Source organism: Sander vitreus, chromosome 10 (assembly GCF_031162955.1).
Source record: "Sander vitreus isolate 19-12246 chromosome 10, sanVit1, whole genome shotgun sequence".
Taxonomy (NCBI): Eukaryota; Metazoa; Chordata; class Actinopteri; order Perciformes; family Percidae; genus Sander; species Sander vitreus.
Genome location: NC_135864.1, coordinates 17,613,760 through 17,633,576, shown reverse-complemented (window position 1 = coordinate 17,633,576; position 19,817 = coordinate 17,613,760). Strand labels below are relative to the sequence as shown.

General features: G+C 42.5%; 1 protein-coding gene across 20 annotated transcripts in view; it reads left to right on the top strand.

Moving 5' to 3' along the window:
• LOC144524403 (protocadherin gamma-C5-like) overlaps positions 1-19,078 on the top strand; it is a 190,213-nt gene extending 171,135 nt beyond the window's left edge. For 7 of the 20 annotated variants that reach the window (XM_078260624.1, XM_078260629.1, XM_078260631.1 and 4 more), the window contains exons 2-5: positions 11,293-11,351; positions 12,350-12,403; positions 14,620-14,717; positions 16,394-19,078. In XM_078260624.1, coding sequence (XP_078116750.1) covers positions 11,293-11,351; positions 12,350-12,403; positions 14,620-14,717; positions 16,394-16,677 — 495 coding nt within the window. In that variant the 3' untranslated portion in view covers positions 16,678-19,078. Of the gene's footprint in view, positions 1-128; positions 2,604-3,731; positions 6,463-11,292; positions 11,352-12,349; positions 12,404-14,619; positions 14,718-16,393 lie in introns of those variants that run through there. The other 13 variants (XM_078260632.1, XM_078260636.1, XM_078260637.1 and 10 more) reach the window with 8 other exon arrangements.
• The last annotated feature ends 739 nt before the right edge of the window (positions 19,079-19,817 follow it).

Below are 19,817 nucleotides of genomic sequence, written 5' to 3'. Positions count from 1 at the left end.
ACTCTGGGTATAAGGATATATCTAAAATGTATTTTTGACCATGAACAGACGTATTTTTAACGGAATATGTTACGCTTGCGGAACTTGGATTTTGACTTTATGTTCTCAGTTTTTGTGGATTGGAAATTATGTATTTTACTGAATCAGGGATGACAAAGACAATGGGATACCGAGACTGGAGATGGCTGGCTCTTTGGTGGCATCATTTCTTTCTCTTGTGGAGTACAATAAACGGACAGACTCGTTACAGCATGCCGGAGGAACTGAAACAGGGCGCAGTGGTAGGAAATCTAGCCAAAGATCTGGGTTTGGGACTATCTGAGATTTTTGACCGTAAACTGCGTGTCGCCTCTGAGGCTGGTGAGCAGTATTTCAGTGTGGATGCGGGGAAGGGCGAGCTGGTGGTGAATGACAGAATAGACAGAGAGGCTTTATGCGGACAAAGCGCCAGCTGTGTTCTGCCTCTGCAAGTGGTTATTGAAGACCCGCTACAGTTACACCGAATTGAGGTTGAAATAAGAGATATTAATGACAATTCTCCAAGTTTCCTTTTAAATGAATTATCTTTAAAATTAGCCGAATTAGCGGCAGTTGGCACGCGCTTTCCTTTGGAGAGCGCAACAGACCCCGACGTTGGAAGCAATTCACTCAAATCATATACTGTTAGTAAAAATGAATGTTGTTTCCTTAAAATAAAAGAGATGGAAGGTGGTAATACCGTTCCAGAACTTGTTTTAGAAAAGCCTCTAGATCGAGAGAAAAAAGCAGTTCACAAAATAATACTAACAGCTTTAGACGGTGGGAATCCAGTAAGATCTGGAACCTTACAAATAACCATACATGTGCTTGATACTAACGATAACTTTCCTGTGTTTGAAAAAAACATTTACAAAGTAACTTTGGGTGAAAAAAGTTTACATGGGGCTGTTGTTATAAAGCCCAAAGCAACAGATGCAGATGAAGGTTTAAATGGTGAAATTGAATTCTCATTTGGTTCTCGGACACCAGAATCTGTATTGTCACTCTTCGATATTAACCCCTTAACAGGTGAAATAATTCTGAAAGGAGAGTTAGACTATGAAACTACCAACTCGTATGCCATTGATGTATCTGCAAAAGATAAAGGCAGCCCTGAAATGGAGGGCCACTGTCGCGTGCAGGTTGATATTACTGATTTCAATGATAATGCTCCAGAAATAGTTTTCACTTCTCAGCCAAAGCCAGTGCGCGAAGACGCACCAAGTGGCACCGTAGTAGCTTTGATCAGTGCGCGAGACCTTGACTCCGGTGATAACGGTAAAGTGACGTTACAACTCACCAAAGGTTCTCCTTTTAATCTGAAACCTTCTTTTTCTAATAATTATGCACTGGTTACAAATGGTTTATTAGACAGAGAAAGCTTCTCGGAGTATAATATTGAGATAACAGCCAAGGATTTAGGTTCTCCTCCTCTGTCCAGTAAGAAAATTATACCTGTCAGCATCACTGATGTAAACGACAACCCTCCTATATTTACTCAGCCCTCTTATAATGTGTATTTAAAAGAGAACGGTGTACCAGGCTCTATACTGTACTCAATATCAGCATCTGACCTGGATTTTGGTGAAAACGCCAAAATATCTTACTCTATACTGGACTCTAAAGTGCAGGACGTTTCTGTCTCATCTTATGTTTACATTAACTCAGATAACGGCAGCATCTACAGCATGCACTCGTTTGACTATGAGAAGCTGAAGGTGTTTCAGATTCAGGTTCAGGCAAAGGATCATGGCTCTCCGTCTCTCAGCAGCAACGCCACTGTCCATGTTTTTATCCTGGACCAGAACGACAATGCCCCTGCTGTTATTTACCCCTCCTCTGCTGCCCTGGGCTCCCTCTCTCATCAGAGGATGCCCCGTTCCGCTAAAGGAGGCCACCTGGTTACTAAGGTGACGGCCGTGGACGCTGACTCGGGCCACAACGCCTGGATCTCCTACAAACTGTCGGAGGCCACAGACGCCTCTCTGTTCACTGTCAATCTGTACACAGGAGAGGTGAGGACTAAACGCGCTGTGTCCGAGCAGGACGACTCCTCTCAGAGGCTGCTTATAGAGATTCAGGACGACGGGGAACCGGTCCAGTCCGCCACCGTCACGGTGTCCATCCTGCTGGAGGACGGCCTCCATGAGCCCATCTTAGACCTCCGACAGAAAGTGGCCGAGCCCAGCAAGAAAACTGGGAGAATCACCCTTTATTTGATTCTCTCTTTGGCCTCGGTGTCCGTGCTGTCTCTGGTGACTTTTCTCATCTTAGCGGTTAAATGCATGAGGAACAGCAGAAGCAGCGATAGTTGCTGCATGAGACGGAGCGACTGTGATGATTACAAGAACCCCAACAGAAACCTGCAGATTCAGCTCAACACTGATGGACCTATAAAGTACGTGGAGGTCCTGGGAGGAGACATGATGTCTCAAAGTCAGTCCTTCAGGTCCTGTATGTCTCCGATGTCAGAGTACAGTGATTTCACTTTGATTAAGCCCAGCAGCACCACTGACTTTAAGGAGGTGATCAGTGTTCTGGATGCGTCTTTACCCGACAGCACCTGGACCTTTGAGAGCCAGCAGGTGAGCAGAAAACAACCAGGTTTCTTAAGAATGAAGATTTTTTTTTCTTCATTTTTATTATTTATTGCAGGAAATACTTAATTATAGCATAGTCTGTTATCGAAGTTAATCAACTGTGGAAACAAAACAACATCTATCTATACATTTTTCTACATATAACTATTCAGTCAAGCGCAAATGTTTCTGCATCTCTTTGTTTAACTATGCCTACATACGGAGGGTGTGTTGTGTTTCTCTGTAAAGGAAACCAAATCACACAAACTCGGTATAAAGTAGATGCCAGGGTTACGATTCCAGCTAATAGACTACGTCACAAATCACATAGACTACTATCTTGCTTCATAATTATCAAACCCTGCGACATATTTGAAATTATGATACATATATATATATATATATATATATATATATATATATATATATATATATATATATATATATATAAAATGTAAAACGTAAAACGTCAATTTAATGATGCCCTTGTGTGAAAATAATGTTTTCATCTTTAATTTAAATGTTTAGGTTAAACTACTTTGCGTGTCATCGCTATTTTTCTCTCTAACTTTCTTTCAATGGTCCATTTGAATAAACTACAATATCTTGTATTGTTGAAACAATGATACTTTATCATTGCTGTTTCTTCTCAAACAAAACTCTGCTCTGTAGGCTACATGGCTTGTATCACCAAATTGTTCTCTTCGTGGTATTTTATAGCTTGCATATTTCTTCAAAATACTTTGTACTTCATAGTGAAGCATAAGCCCCATTTAAACTTTCCTTTGATAGACTTGCGGTAGTGGAAAACCAATTTGGAAACTATGCCCCCCTGCGGATACAAAAAGCATTGCTATAAAAAAAAAAATAGCTGCTTGATATAACAATAAATAAACAACGGTATAACAATAAGATAGCATCTATTCTCCATATATTTTTGCTTGGGTACTTTTCCATAGTCACATTCCTCTGTTATTCCGTTTATAATGTCCTCTCAAACTTTTACAATGAGAATTAAGTTGACAGGCTACTTGTCAGTGGAAGTGGAGTCACTGGAAAGTTTTCACTCTGTGTGTGAGCTGTGTGACAGAGCTGAACCAGCCCTGTCTTCCAATTAGGGGGAAGGCCTCTGTGGCCTCTCCCCGCCCATGTGGGGAGTGAGGCGGAGGAGACAGAGCAGAGAGTTTCAGTGGAGTCAGAAAATACTTTGATTTTCGTCCTCGTTTTTTCTTAAAAATTGGCCGACATGATCACATCAAAACTTCCCATCGCTCTATTTTTAAAACGGAAATGTTTACCATCAAGCCCGGCCGCCTCGTTTTAACATTACTATGGATACGTTACGGTGAAAGAAGAAGTTAAAAACTTTACCATTCTCCGATCCTCGGAGCGCAGCACAATGGACTCCAGACAGAGGAAGCGCTCCGGAGGAGGGAGGCTGTGGAGGCTTTGCTTTTATCTAGCTTGCCTCTCCTGTGCGTCAGCTCAGCTCAGCTATTCCGTGTCGGAGGAACTAATTCCGGGCTCTGTCGTTGGGAATATCGCTAAAGATTTGAGTCTTTCTGCTCATGGGATTGTTCAGAGGAGGTTGCGGGTGGTCTCGGAATCCACAACGCAGTATTTTGAGGTAAAGCAGGCGACCGGCGATTTGGTTATCAAACAAATAATTGACAGGGAGCAAATGTGCGAATTAAGTTCTGCATGTTCACTACACCTTCAAATAGTTCTGGAGGATCCTTTAGACATTCATCGAGTCGTGGTGGACATTCTGGATGTTAATGACAATGCACCGCAGTTTTCAACCAGCAACATTTCTCTGGAGATATCAGAGGCGGCTGCTCCAGGCACAAGGTTCCGTTTGGAGAGCGCACACGACCCAGACGTCGGTACCAACTCGTTACGCACTTACCATCTCGCTGCAAATGACTTTTTTATTCTGAATGTGGAAACTAAAAGTGACGGCAGCAAGTTTCCAGAGCTAATGGTGAATAAACCTTTGGACAGGGAGACGCAGGCCTCGTTTCGCCTTATGCTCACTGCCGTAGATGGGGGTCAGCCGGAGAGATCTGGCTCAACACTTATGCTCATTAAAGTTTTAGATGTAAATGACAATGCGCCCGTCTTTGACGAGACGGTAAAGAAAGTTAGGCTATTAGAAAATGTTGCACGGGGCACTTTAGTTACGAAATTGAACGCGACTGACGCGGATTCGGGTAACAACGGAGAAATATCTTTCCTGTTTAGTAAATACACACCGGAACGTGTTGTTAATCTTTTCAGTGTGGATTCTAAAAACGGTGAGATCCGTGTGAAGGGTGATGTGGATTATGAGCTAGCCACTGCATACCACATCACAGTGCAGGCCAGAGATGGTGGTTCTCCCGCTATGGAGGGCTCCTGTAACGTTGTAGTGGACATCATTGATGTGAATGACAACGCACCAGAGGTGACACTGACATCACTGACCAGTCCTATCAGAGAGGACTCAGCACCAGAGACTGTGATAGCGCTCATAAGTGCACGGGACCTGGACTCTGGTGTGAATGGGGAGGTTACATTAACTGTCCAACCAGGTTTGCCATTCAAACTTAACTCAGCTTTTGGTAGGCATTACAGCCTCACTACTGCTGGAAACCTCGACCGTGAGACTGTCCCAGAATACACAGTGGTCATCAAGGCCACTGATGCTGGTTCCCCTCCCCTTTCATCACAAACCACCTTTGTGGTGAAGCTCTCTGATGTAAATGACAACGCCCCCACTTTCTCTCAGCCTTCATACTCTGTGGACATCCCAGAGAACAATGCTCCCAGTGCCCCCATTGCTGCTGTTTCAGCCACTGACCCAGACCTTGGTGACAATGCCCGCATTTCCTACACCATCCTTTCCGGCATGGTCCAGGGCTCACCCATATCTTCTTATGTTTACATTAACCCAGAGAGTGGCCACATCTACAGCATGCGCTCTTTGGATCATGAACAGCTTAAAGCTTTCTGTATTGAGGTGCAGGCCCGGGATGCTGGGGTGCCCCCACGGACAGCCAACGTCACGGTGCATGTGTTTGTGGTGGATGTGAATGACAACATGCCAGTGATTGTACACCCTGCCTACCCAAAAGACAAAGGATTACAGTTCACTGTGCCCCCATCTGCCAACCCAGGGCACCTCATAAATAAACTTGTAGGGGTGGATGCAGACAGTGGGCACAATGCATGGTTGTTTTACTCCATCGCCCCTGGACCAAATGCTGGCATGTTCCGTATAGGGGCACACACCGGTGAACTCCGCACAGTCCGCAAGTGGGCAGAGGAGGAAGGGGGCTCGACTTATGACATAATGATCATCATTCAGGACAATGGTGATCCACCAAAGTCCAGTTCTGTGAACATTACAGTAACTGTGGATGAGAAGGGCACGGCCAACGATGCTCCAGCAAGCCCTCGCCACACACCCTTCTACCACCGTACTGGGATGTCGGATATTACTTTGTACCTCATCATCTCTCTAGCCTGTGTATCAGCTGTGTCCTTCATCACCTTTGTCGTCCTCATGGTTCGCTGCCTAAGGCACCGTGACCCAGTGCTGGGCGACTCTGATTGCAGCTGCTGCTACGGCCATCACAGGTCCAGCCGCTACCATCAGAGGCCAAGCAAGGACCTGCATCTGCAGCTCAATACTGATGGACCCATACGCTATATGGAGGTAGTGGGAGGCCCCCAGGACCCACACACACGCACCTACAGGCCCTGCTACTCCACTATATCCAGCCGGAGTGACTTTGTATTTATGAAGACACCCATGCTGAGTCAAAACAACACACTCAACATGACACTCAGCAGGAAGCACCTTATGAACTCAGCCAATGAGGTGAGGGTTGTGGGAGCGCAAGCATGGCATTGGTGGGATATGCCATTGTAGGATAAGACCAATACAGGTGTTTTGGTATCTATAGATGTGTTTTAGAAATGCATTAAGTATCTCAAGAAATGTTTTTCACATGCCGTTTTGATATACAGTAGAGTACTGACCTAGATTTCCTCTGTCTGAAACCTATTTTGTTTTGGCAAGAGGATCCCTCTCTCTACATGGTGAAACACTCTTAGAGCTTTGTTGTCCTACTTGTCAGGTTTGGGCAGAGTAAATAACATCTAAATATTTAATCTGACCTAAGGCATAGGCAAATGTGGTTACTATCTCTGACTTCCAGTAACTAAACTGACAGAGAGGAACTGTTCTTTATGGATGAGAAAGAAACAGATAAAGAAGAAATGGCAAAGGAAGGGAAAAGGGGGAAACATAAGTGCTCCTAACAGATGGAGAGGAGGAGACAGACAGATGAAAATATCCTGCAGTGTTGGCTCAGTGGAATGGCTGGGAGACAGAAGGAAACAGGATGACCGAGGGAGAGATGGGAGGTGAAGGAGAGGAAAATGGCTAAGGAAAGAAAATGGAAAGAGGGGTGGGGTCGGGGGAGTCAAAGAATAAAGCAGTAGCTGAAAAACAGGAATTCATGGGGTCACTGGCCTGACCCCTGACTTCCTGTTGTCCTATGAACTTTTGGTGATTGGTTCCAGGGCTCAGCATCACATGAGTGAGGCTGTTTTCGCTTCGTTTTTGTGAGCTCTGGACAGATATTTATATTTTCCATTCTTAGATCATGGTTAGAAATGCCTTTTTTCCAAGTGTTTAGAGTGGGGTGTTAAGCTAACCAGATAATGATGCATTAGACACATCCAACCCATTCAGTGTTTAGTGTTTAGCAGTGTCAGGGATAGAAGATGGCTGCCAGTACTCTCACTTGGACGAGTCACTTTAGGGGATTCAACGAAAAGAAATGTATGAGGAGTATGAGGGTTCATCACCAGCCATGTCATGTTTAATGTAGAGTTTGATTGAAGCTCATTATTGTTGCTGTGGTGTTTTGGTGATAACTATTTCTTCTCCACACAACTGGATGTTTGCCCTTGTGTCTGTTAACTATCCATAAGATTGTCCTGTTTCTCATGAATCTGGCACTCTCTGTGCTGAATTAGGATGTTCCTGAGGTCAGCAGAGTACCATCTGTCACCCTGCTTTAGTAACACGTGTGCAATGAGGACAACAGAGGAAAAGGCATAGAGGGATAGACAAAGAGAAAGGAAGGATGGCTTCTTATACGTGTGCCATAGTGACAGACGTCGCAGTCTATAATGGCTTTAGAGCAGCAGCCATCACTGTGTGTGTTTATATGCTTGCGTGTGAGTTTGTGTGTACAAAGCATCAGGCACGAGGAGTCTCCAGTAGTGTGTAATTTTAGCACGACCCTGGGGCATTAGTGCCCAATTGTCAGTCACTTCCCACTGCCGTTCTTTGTATTTTCTATTCATGTGCAGTGTGCTGTTTTGGTACACTCTAACTATGTGCTAACAGAAAGGTTTTTTAGAAACATTTTGTAAATAAAATAAAAGGTTTATTTTTTTACCAATTGGCCTGCAACACATACCTCTTTGCATTGTAAGATAAATATTCCCATGATTAATTGAGCTTTCTGGCTCAGTGGACATAGAAACATGCCATGTAGTTCTGAAGTCATGAGCTTGACCATGACTCAACCAACTTAATTGCCTTCTTACTTCCATTTTTGCAATTATTCCCTTCTCCATACTAGCAAAGTCGTAGATATGAAGCAGGATCTGAAAATTCCCATGACCATGTGTTAGTTTTTCAGTCTTTGAGTCTGTGGGAGTTTATAAGGGTCGACACGTGCTGACTATGGCTAGAGGAGCTGTTTTGTAAATATTCTGTTTACGGATGATGAAGCTGCACATGCAACAAATTGAGTCATGTTTGTTTAAGGAAGAGGAATGTTAAAATCAAGCACCACATATGCTTTTCTCTTGTCACTTGCTTAGCCTTTCCCTTGTAATGAATAACAATGTAATGAATCCAGCATTTTAGTGGTTACACATCACATTTTTCTATATATCTTTTGAGATTTCTACTGCCGCAATTATTGCTTATGTGCTGAAGGTTATATGGTGTGTATGTGCGAGTACGCTGAAGTTTATCAGAGCAACAGAACAGACATGACTTCCTCTTTTCAGACAGAGCACCAAGTGCACTCCAGCCACAGTTACACAGCAATACAATGTGTGTGTGTGTGTGTGTGTGTGTGTGTGTGTGTGTGTGTGTGTGTGTGTTTGTGTGTCTGTTAGAAAACTGAAGCTTCAGTTTCTTAACACACACACAAAGGTTAATGGAACGTATGTGAGAAGGAAGCTTTTGCATGTAATGTATTTTGTCAGCCCTGTCAGAGGCAGAGAAAGCGGTGAGATTACATTGTTTTTTTGTACACATGGATAAACCTTTATGTATCATGATAGAGAAGTGGTCAACCAGATGCTTTAGCACACATGTTGGATGAGTAGTCCAGTTTATACCCCCTGATGAATCCAGTGCTCACATAATGAATATCCATCTATTCTCTTAAAATGATAGTACTTCAACTGACAGACATTGTGTTGTGGTAGCTAACAAACTCAGGCAAGTTGTAATTCACCTGGGGAGTCACAGCTCTTTGGTCCAACTTAAATATGTAAGAGAAGCAGACTGACATTGTATAAAGGTATGGAAGTATTTCAATTGGATGAGATTCCAGGCCCACAGAACTGTAATCCCTTCATCTCTCTCCATTGGCCTAGTCTCCCTGAGTAGTGTGTTTGACCTTCTCTCTCTATCTCATGCCTTTTAAATCAAACTCAAAGGACTCTGAAAAAAAGGTATTGTGCATTTTGAATATCTTCATCTCATCTATTGTAAGTGCTCAACTCACTTCAGAGACTATGTAACAACAAAAACAAGCAGATCTAAAGACAATTGGAGCTTAGGTCAATTAGATGTTGATGCCTGTGTGCCATTACACCTGGCTTGAGATGTGTTTTCCCTGGCAAATGTTGTCTAAACAATCTTAACTTAAAAACTCAGCAACTTTTAACAGTTTGTGGTTCAGTTGAGTGAAAGGACGAATTCCCTTAGTTTGACTTTCTTCTTGAGCAGAAGAGATTTACATTCTTGGATATAACCTGTCTGCTTGTGATGTGTAGGTGTAGCTGCGTTGTCCATAATGAAGCATGCAGGATTAGAGTACTGTTTACCTTAAGAAGGCCAATATTCCAGTCTGTTACCCTTTACTCCACATGCCTGCAGTGAGACTAGACCTTGGAAATGACAAGTGTGTGTCTGTGTGGTGAGAACGAGTCACACAGCTGGAATGCTGGGCCTCTCTATGGTTGCCTCCACTCAGTGCTGATCCTTTTCTCTCTCTACCAAAGCTCAGACAGACTACATGCCCAGGTACATATGCACTTATTTGAGTACATTTTTAGACTTGAAACGTCAGCCAGGCTTTGCTCTAAAGGGAGGATACAAGTTCAAATATGTCCTCTTATCATCCTCATCCACTATAGTTTTCTAATAATGATAAGTTATGAGTGTTCCCGAGACTTGACTCATCACCAAGGTGAAACAGACCCTTTTGGATGAAATTGAATCCAGTCAGCCATTTATACTTACCCATTCAAGTTGCTGTTATGTTCTCGGTAATTCTCTTTTCATGGGCTGTCACTTGTTTAGTCTGCATGGATACTGAACACTTTTCCCAGTTTCACTTGTTTTGACATCCTGTGTTTCCTTCCTTTGTACATGGTGCATTTGTTCCTTGTTTACCTGCATTCTAATAGATGCTCCAGTCATGACTGTTCCTTATGTGTAGGTATTTTCGCGGTCTGTTTTCTGTCCTGCTCTGCTTCTTTCCATCATTCCCTCGGGTAAAACAGCTCTTTTAATAATGCAGCACATCATCCTGCTGGCCTCTCTCTCTTGTGTCGATTAAGTGGCAGAATCTGGAGCCAAGCCAAGGGTCTATTCACTGCATCACTGCACAACAAGAGAGCCTGAGAGAGAGAGGGAAAGAGCTAGAGAGATGGAAAAGACATGGTGGTATGGCCAGTGAGGTAGAGATGGACAAGAGTGCAATGGGCTTTAAGGCATTAATAGAGAGTAGCAGGGACACAGAGATGAGAGAGACTTTTATCACTGCTGAGCCACCATCATTGCCTTATCTCTATGATGTTTGGTTATCAAAATAATAAACAGCATTATCTTCCATCTATTAAAAAGTGAATGCTTATTAAAGGCCCTGTAGTTACTCAATTAGCAGGGAAGCTCACCAATCTGTCCCTCAAAAAGTCTTGTGGGAGTGTCATAGTTTTGCTTTGCCTGCATTTTTTTTACCTATGAGCTGTTAAATGTAGTATTTTAGCTTTTGTGTGCAGTGAGAAATTATTCAGAAGTCCTTTGGACCTCTTACTGGCTTATTACACTAGTATTTGATCCGGTAGTTCTCTTTTTGATATTGTCTGCTGTGTGTGTGTGTGTGTGTGTGTGTGTGTGTGTGTGTGTGTGTGTGTGTGTGTGTGTGTGTTCGCTCCCCTGCAGCATTTTATGCTCCACAGCTTTTGGAACAACATGGATGCCTGAGCATACAGATATTTGTTTCCATCTGTAACCCTTTGTTGAGGCTCACTGAAAAATGTATAAGGTTTTCTAAATCACAGACAAACACAGATGTGTCAGCCACAAAGCAAGTTACACCTCAGAAACGCCTTGCTGTTGCAATGAAACATACGATTAATGTCGCATCTTTTGTTCTCTTCACAGCAAAAGCCCCCCAACAATGACTGGCGCTTCACACAGGGACCGAGACCCGGACCTAGTGGGTGAGTAAACTGAGACGCCCGTAATTTCAAGGACATGTTGTGCTGCACAAGGCAAGCTATCATAAAGACAGAGGGAGTGCTAAGGGATAAGGAATAAAAACAGAGGGGGATGGTAGTGGGTGCTGTAAGAACTCCGCCGCCTGCAAAGTGGTGATTGTAGAGTACTAATAACATCAAAATCACAATAGAACCATCTGAATCTGACTTGAATTAGTCACTACAGTGAATTACACTGTAGTGATGATTTTATTGCATGATTCTGCTCAGTGAATTCAGATTCTTGATTAACACTCCTGAATGAGCATCTCTGCCTGGTTCCAGGCTGCTTTATAAAATGGCTTCCACTCCCCCTCCCCTCCTGTTCCTCTCCTCTCTGTGCTCTCTGAGCCTGTGCGCCATCACTCAGTACTATTGATGAGGGACGGTGACCAGAGCTAGTGGGGGGTTGGGATAGTGTATTTATCCTTATTGCACTCTCCGTAGTTTCTGCCATCTGAGAGGTCGTACGGACTTGCTTTAATGACAATAGATTAATTGTGTTTCTTCACTTCAGTTGTGTGTTTTAATGAGCGTGTATGTCAATGGTTGATGATTGCTATTTGTCCATATTGTGTGGGCTAAAATAGAATGTGTGCAGTAACAGTTTTTTTACAACAATGATTGCACAACACATTCTATGAGTCAAGGCTTCTCCCTGAAACATACCAGCTGTGGCAAAACGCTCTGTTGAGCCAAGTCAGGAAAATGTTAGACACACACACACCACTGTCGATAGAATACCACTGGAATTATGGATACATTGGGCATAATTTATGTTAGTGGTGGAGAAAAAGAAAACTAACTTCCCATCTCTGGTATTTTAAATAGATATGACAGACTCAACATATTTTCCACTGAAATCTACAGCACAATATCTCAGCATTTTTCTTATACTAACTCAAGCCATTAGTCAAATATACAATGGTTCTTTCAGACTGTATAACTTGTTGTTTTTTTAGACCCCACATGCCATACGGTACACACATACGATGGACGCCGAAGAGTGGGACAAGGTACTAATTTAGATGTAGAAACTATATGGTCACTTTCTGTCCTTAGAAGCTGATCAGTGTTCAGTTTTATCAAGTCACGGTTTGGTGGAAGAGGGACCTGATCAGCTGATAAGGGCAGAGAGTGGCTCAAATCTTTTAGGTAGTGCACTGCAGTTGAGTGCTGTGCTGTGTGTAGATGTACCTAACCCATAGCTTCTGTTAGTCTCCCTAAAAGTTTGATGGGGTTTGTTGATCGATGTGCATAGGCCACAATGCCTGCTGTGGTGTAGAAAGGAGTGTGACACTTTTGAGTTTTTGTGCAGTGTTTTGTAGATTTGTTATGCCTTGTATGTGTGCTATATTGTAAATATAGTTAATATACTTTATTATACTATAGCTCTTGTTTTCTCTCCTTGAAGACTGGCTTATCATACAGTGTTGCCTTTGATGTATGTCTGTAATGGTTGTAGCTCAACATCATCACGTGGCTTTTTCATGTGATTTATCAATAAGTAAGAGACAATGCAGATGTAATGCAAAAGTAAACAGTGCTCCACACATTAAACTCTGGAGGTCAGATGTCAGCATATCACCATGTGACTGGCTGAGTCGACTTAAATTAAGTTAATGTCTAGAAGATTATCAAAACAACAAGGAAGGCCATTCTTAGAGATACAACATGTTATCTACTGTAAGGTTGCAGAGGAAAAACGATAGCCCTGTCTGGCCAACCAAGGACATCCCTCTGGACCACAGTTCACAATATAGCCCAAAGGGAAGTGATAATCCTGACCACAGGAAGCACTTAACACGACCACAGGATGTGATAAGTACAGAGAGATGCCAATTTTGCTCAAATGAAGCATTCCCTTTTATCTAAAGTGATGTGTAGAGGCACAAAATGGCTGCCCTGGCTTTACTGACCATGCTCTTACCCAACCTGTTTCTCATTGGCTGCCTGGCACAGACTGTAGGCTACATGTTTCTCTCCCTCAGTCTCTCTCTGGCGCCGAACTGAAAACCACTTCAGAGTTTTGGCAGTGAGATCTGGCAACCTGCTCTTCAGCAAATCCCTGTATTTATGTTAGCATTCCTTTTCCCCTTTTCCCTTGTTGTGTCCTTTACTTTCTCTTAATTCCCTGAAGCAGACCAATTTGTCCAAGGTTTTTTTTTGTTGGTTTAGAGTGTTCCTCGTTATCTTCTATGTATTGAACACACTGTACACGCCTGTATTTGTCAGAAAGTAGGGCATGAGACCTTACTGTGTTATTTACTGTCCTCTTTGGAGCTGTACACTTTACCAGGACATTTTACCCATGTCCCTGTGGGCAAATGATCCTCTACTAAATGCCCTCAGGTGGTTTATTACCCCAAAAAGTCACACAATTTAGGCACACAATTTAGGAGGTTGAGAGATGAGCTAAAGTCATATATATTGTTTTTGCTCTGGAACAATTCTAGAAGCAGCATCCATGACGTTTTTATAGGACTTTTTCTGACTTCTGCTGGTTTTCTGACATAGTGTACCAGTAGTATGAAGATAACATACTGCAGTTTCATGACCAATAAAAAAAAGCACCATGTAAAAATCCAAAGATGGAGGTGTATTAGCACTTTGGGAGCAGGAGCAGAGCCAGGATTAAAGCATTGTGACCTAGTTGTCAGTGGTAGAGCCTGTGTTGGTGTGTGGCAATGGAAATAAGTAGGTGAGCATAATAGATCGCAGGTCTGCTTTCTCCTTTGTTGCCCCCACATGCAAATTGCAGACTTTAAATAAACAAGCCTTTGAAGGGGAAGTTTTGCCAGATGGAAATGTTCAGTGCCTACTGAGCACCGCATGTGTAACTATGTAGACAGCCATTTCCTTTAAAGGTGGGATCATTAAATATTTAATCAGATTTACTAGACGGCACAGTGCTCATAGTCATACCGAAGAGAGTGTGAACGTTGTACAATGTTTACTGTGTGTAAATGCGCAAACACGCTTGCTTCTGTGTGCAGACAGACAAGAGTGTGTTTAAGAGTGCGCATTTGTTTGAGGAACACCCTGTTTTGTAAACTATACATGCTACTTGTTATCTTTGCTGAGTTCCCCTCAGGCTGTGTACTTTGCCATCAGCTGCTTTGCCTTTACATCATAAACCAGCAACTGTCAAACCAGTGAGCTAAGCACACACACATTGGAGAGGACGAACCACCAGTTATTGACAGTTGTTCTTTCCTCGTTTTCTCCGTAGGGCAACTGGAGGACCTGAGGTTGCCATGGGAACTGGCCCCTGGCCCCAGCCACCAACCGAGGCTGAGCAGCTCCAGGCCCTGATGGCTGCAGCCAACGGTGAGTTCTATACTTTGTCATCTTTTTCCTCCCTTCTATCAATTTATCTTCTCTTTTACAAAACAATTCCTTTCTCTTCATAAGCTTAGCGAGGGTGCGTGGGCAGGGGTTGTTTATTTAGGTTCCTGTTTGATAGGACGGCAACTCGCCAGACTCGCTCATTGATGAAGCTCTCATTGTCCACATTGATGTTGTGGTTGTATGCTAATAATTATCCAGAGGATATTCAGACAGTGGATCTAACTACCTGCAGTCTCTTAGATAAACGGTACAGATGATGTGTTGAATTCAACAACATGACAGAGATGCATGTTTCCACTGTAAACACTGATCACATGCACCGTGTTTTATCATAAGCAGAAGGCTGTAGAGCAACATGAAAAGTTATGTAATATGCAATCTTTGGGCTCATACATAACTAAAGATTTTCATATTGCACGACATGTCCTCCTACTGTCCTATTTCTCTGTTCCTGCAGTTACTGCCTAACTAGCACTGATGGACACACAGTGATTCATCTTTTGGCTTTTACTGTGGAAGCCTTAGTATTAACATGGAAAAATACGAATAAATTTGGCCTTGAAAGCAGGCTGAGCAACACTGAATATAGTGACAATAAAACACAAAATACGCAGAAATGACAAAGAACTAAAGGTGACATGATGCCAAATAGACTCAAGTCATTGTTTCCACTGTAAATTAAACCACTGACACATCACATCTCCCTCCCTCCACACACACACAATCATACCCTCCCCCCTCTTGGACACTGCACCGGACGTGGTGTGGAATTTTTCCATCGTAGGGAACAGAGAGACAGAGAGAGAAAAAGGCTCTGTCTGTGGCACAGTGGTAACCTGCATCTCAGCACAGAGTTTAACAGAATGAACAGTTAGTGCCATCAGGAAGGAAAGACTAAACAGTGTGTGTGATTAAAAACTGAAGGTTGTCTCTCCTCTGTACTTACTGTCACTGTGTTGATAACCACAGCGTAAAAGCAAACCTGTAACCAACTAACAAAGCACCGTGTAAGAGCAGAAAGATTATTAAAAATCAGTTATTGCTTTGGCTCATTGGAAGCAAGTTGCATTGAAAGTTTTCGTGTGCATATGTGTGTTTATATACTGTAGGGGGAGAGGAACTACAAGATGGGGGAGGGAGCATTTGTGTCTCTGGCTCTGCAATGCAGGGGCTGTGGGAGAATTATGAGCTGAGCAGCTACGTCATGTTTGCACACACACAGACACACACACACACACACACACACACACACACACATACATACTAAGGGCATGGTGATAGAAACACAGAGGAGTATGCTAGGGAGACATTTTTTTAAGAAAAGAAAAACATGCACAAAATCAACCATTGTGTAACACCTTGTCTTTTGTTCATATTCTTTCTTCTACTTATGCACCTTTTTAGTTCAGCTCACTGCAACCTCATGTTTTGCCTGAGCAGAGGAATATGTTTAAATCAAATGTTATGTTCACACGAAATCTCCCTTTAATCAAGTACCTTATCTCTTGATTTGATCTCCTTTTATGGCCTATTTTCATTTCACTACTTTAATATAACACTGTCACACTAAAACTCCCTGTTGTCTAACAAGTTTCATCCCTTTCTCCTCTCCCTCCTTACCCCTTATTTCCCCGCTCTGTCTCCATTTCCCCCAGAAGTGAGCGAGGCTACGGCCACCCTGGGACCCGGCACCATGGGCCTGAGCACCCGCTACAGCCCCCAGTTCACCCTGCAGCACGTGCCCGACTATCGCCAGAACGTCTACATCCCTGGTAGCACGGCCACCCTCACCTCCAACCCCCAGCAGCAGCAGGCCACAGCCCAGCAGGCTGCCCAGCAGGCGCTGCCCCCGCCCCAGGCCTCGGCCCAGCCCGAGCCCCCCAAGGCCGCCCAGACACCTGCCTCCAAGAAGAAGTCCACCAAGAAGGAGAAGAAGTAGAGTTGGACGGAGAGAGGTAGAGGAATAATAATCCTGGCATGATCTGATGAGAAATTCAACCCCCCATACCCCCCCATTAGGTATCTTACTGCTCTGCTGTCACTCATGTTAGCCGTGGTCTAAATAATGACAGCAAATCACTTTTGACCACATGGACGTTGAATGGATGTTGATGGTTCTTTGAAAGTATTTGAATGTGCTGAAGGCTGTTGTTGGTGTTGATAATCCGTGCTGTGCTAAAGGTCTAGTATTGCTCACATAATCTTTGTCGTTAGATCATTTTGGCAGGGTATGGGGGGTTATTGTGATGTTTTTTTTTGTTTTTTTTGGCATAATCAAGAAAACTTGGACAAAGAGATTCAGTGTAAGGAACCTTGCTTGGATGACAAGGCTATACACAGTGATGTATTCAGAGATGAAATGTTAATGTCTTTCATGTTGGATTTATTGTGCTGTTTCCCTGAGGTGGAAAGTCAGCTATTGTAAAGTACGCTAGTTGCCATCCATTAGATTCCTATATAGGGTCAGCCTTGCAGGGTCTTAAACCATAAGTCTTGTGGATATAAGGCTGTTGTTTGACAGATATTAAAAAAATCTTCTGCATGCTCTTTAAGGTTCAAACCACATATACTAGTTTAGAGTTGCAAAACTATGCATTGCAAAAGCAAATAGGACATCCTGAATCTGTTATCCTCACTCCAATCGCAGGTCAATATAATGCACATGTAGCATTTTTGACACAAAATGAGAATTACTTTTTTATAGTTTTAAAAAATAAGATTTTATTCTCTTGATATTTTTATGACCTGAGCATGCACCCAGAGGAAGGGTTGGCAGAGGGTGTTGTGTCATGGAGTCACGAGCCATGCAGGTGGTATAACAGCAGGTACTGGCTTCTTGTATAACACCTCCAGATGGGCACAAACATGTCCTGCTGCCCAGCACCCTCTACCCTCCCCTCCTCACACCCATCTTGTGTCCTCCCCTCACTCACTACCCTATTTTGAGAGCCAAACAAAGAGAAATGCACTGTTCGTGTTGATGAAGATAAGATGATGTATGGGTAGTAATCACTTTAAAACGCATAGATGTGGTAAACTTACATGCTTAGGAGTCTCTAGACACTTTGCAGGCCTCTAGGGCCTCGACAGAGTATTACCCCTCACTATCCTGAAGTGTTGAAGAAACTTCTTGATGTGACACAGTAACATGTTTTTTTTTTATCTTTGGGAGATAATGATTTGATAGCATAGAGCAATTGTTTATAAAACATATGAAGTCTTTAATTTGCCATCCATCTGTCTGTCAGGCCTCTGGCCAGAAACAACTGCATGAGAAAAGGCAGCTTGCAGGCTGGGTCAGGGGGGTGGAGGGGGTGTGGTGAGGGGTACACAGACTGAGGTGGCATCATTACAGTGACCAGGGGGTGGTAAATAACCTTGGCTCTACCCACTGAATGTACAGAGGAACCACTGTTGACCTGTTCACCCCTTAAACTTTCTCGAATGCACTGACCCAGGTAGAGGTCAACAGAGCCAAGCACAGCTGTCCCTGTTGGTGAGGAGATACCACTCGAGAGCCCTTTTAAATATCCCTCCTCCATTGAAATCAATGGGAAATCTTGGCCCCTCTGCCACTCACCGCTCCCCTCCACTCCCTGATCCCTTTGAGGCTCTTTCCCACTGTAAATAAACACAAGTCCTGTCGATGGTATGAGCCAGTTGTTTGTATAGTAGGGACCACGTCCAACATTTTCAAAATAAAAGTCCCTCTCCACAAGGCGTGGCTTACTACTGGAATGTGTTGCATTTTGTTTTTCAAGAAAAATAAGAAAACCACAGTTAAAAAAAAAAAAAAGAAATCAATAATGAATAAAATCTGAGATGTTCTTCAACAGTTTGTGTTGCAATGTAGTAACTAAGCACCATGGAAGTCAACTAACTCTTCAGTGTAAATAAGTTAAAGACAACTTTAGATAAGTAAACAAAGTGACACACGTAGACTAGTTAACTTGTGATATGTGTTGCGCATATTTTTGTGTTCATTTTCTCTCTACTATCTTTTATCACCCTGTAAAGAAAAAAAATGGAAATGTTTCTATCCTTCTGTAACCTCTTAATGTTCTTTTGCGGTGATTTTATCTTGTGCATTTGTGAAAGAATGCCTCTCATTCTCTTTCTGTCCATATGAACAAATGATTATAAATATTATATATGTGTAAGTCCGTCCGCTGCTGAATTAATACTACTCTATCCTGCTGTATTATCTTTCTTATCAAATGCTTAGCCCCCACGCTATACCCTTGTGTTACTCTTATTTTTATGCTAATATTTATATTGCTGTTTTATTTTCTCTTGAACACTGACATTTCAAATAAAAATATTCTGAAATCATTTAAAAATACTGTGTGTGAGTGTGTGTGCGCGCGTGTGTGTTGTTGTTGTTGGTAATATTCATGCAGGCTATAGTTTGAGTGAGTTAACTTTATGCATCATTTACACTGCTAATCCTATTAATTCATGAGACTCACCTGTGAAAGTATTAAATGCTGTAAGCATTGGGCTTTTTGTCTGTGTGACCCACATTCAGCAGGACTGCAACCCTACTAAAGTTTTACCAGAAAGCTTTGCTCCATCCCTTGTCCATTTCAGGTGTTCTTTGGGCTGTGTGGCAGATAAAATAACAAAATGTTATTTCCAGTTTTTAACATAGACTTGGTACCCTTTTAACTACTGTTCCCTCATCACATCATGCATGGAAGTAATTAATTGGGACACATATATGCTACTTCTGTTGATGAAATAATTCACAACTAAATTTGACAAATCCACTAAACTGAGTCTAATTGAGTTGTATAACATTATTGAATTGATTGGAATTACCAATTTAAAAGACATTGCAGGAACAAAATTATTTTACCGAGCAGGAAAAAGAGAATTTAATTTTAGCTTTATAATGTAGGCATATAGTATTCCATAATCTTTCAATTAGGTGATTAAAAACCAAGACCTGTTGTCAATTTGTCTTAACATAGTGATAAATAATAAAAATATTAGTAAATATATTAATATTATATATTATTAATAATAACAGAATAGCACAACACCTGACCTTATATTGTGTGATGTCTGCTATTGTCC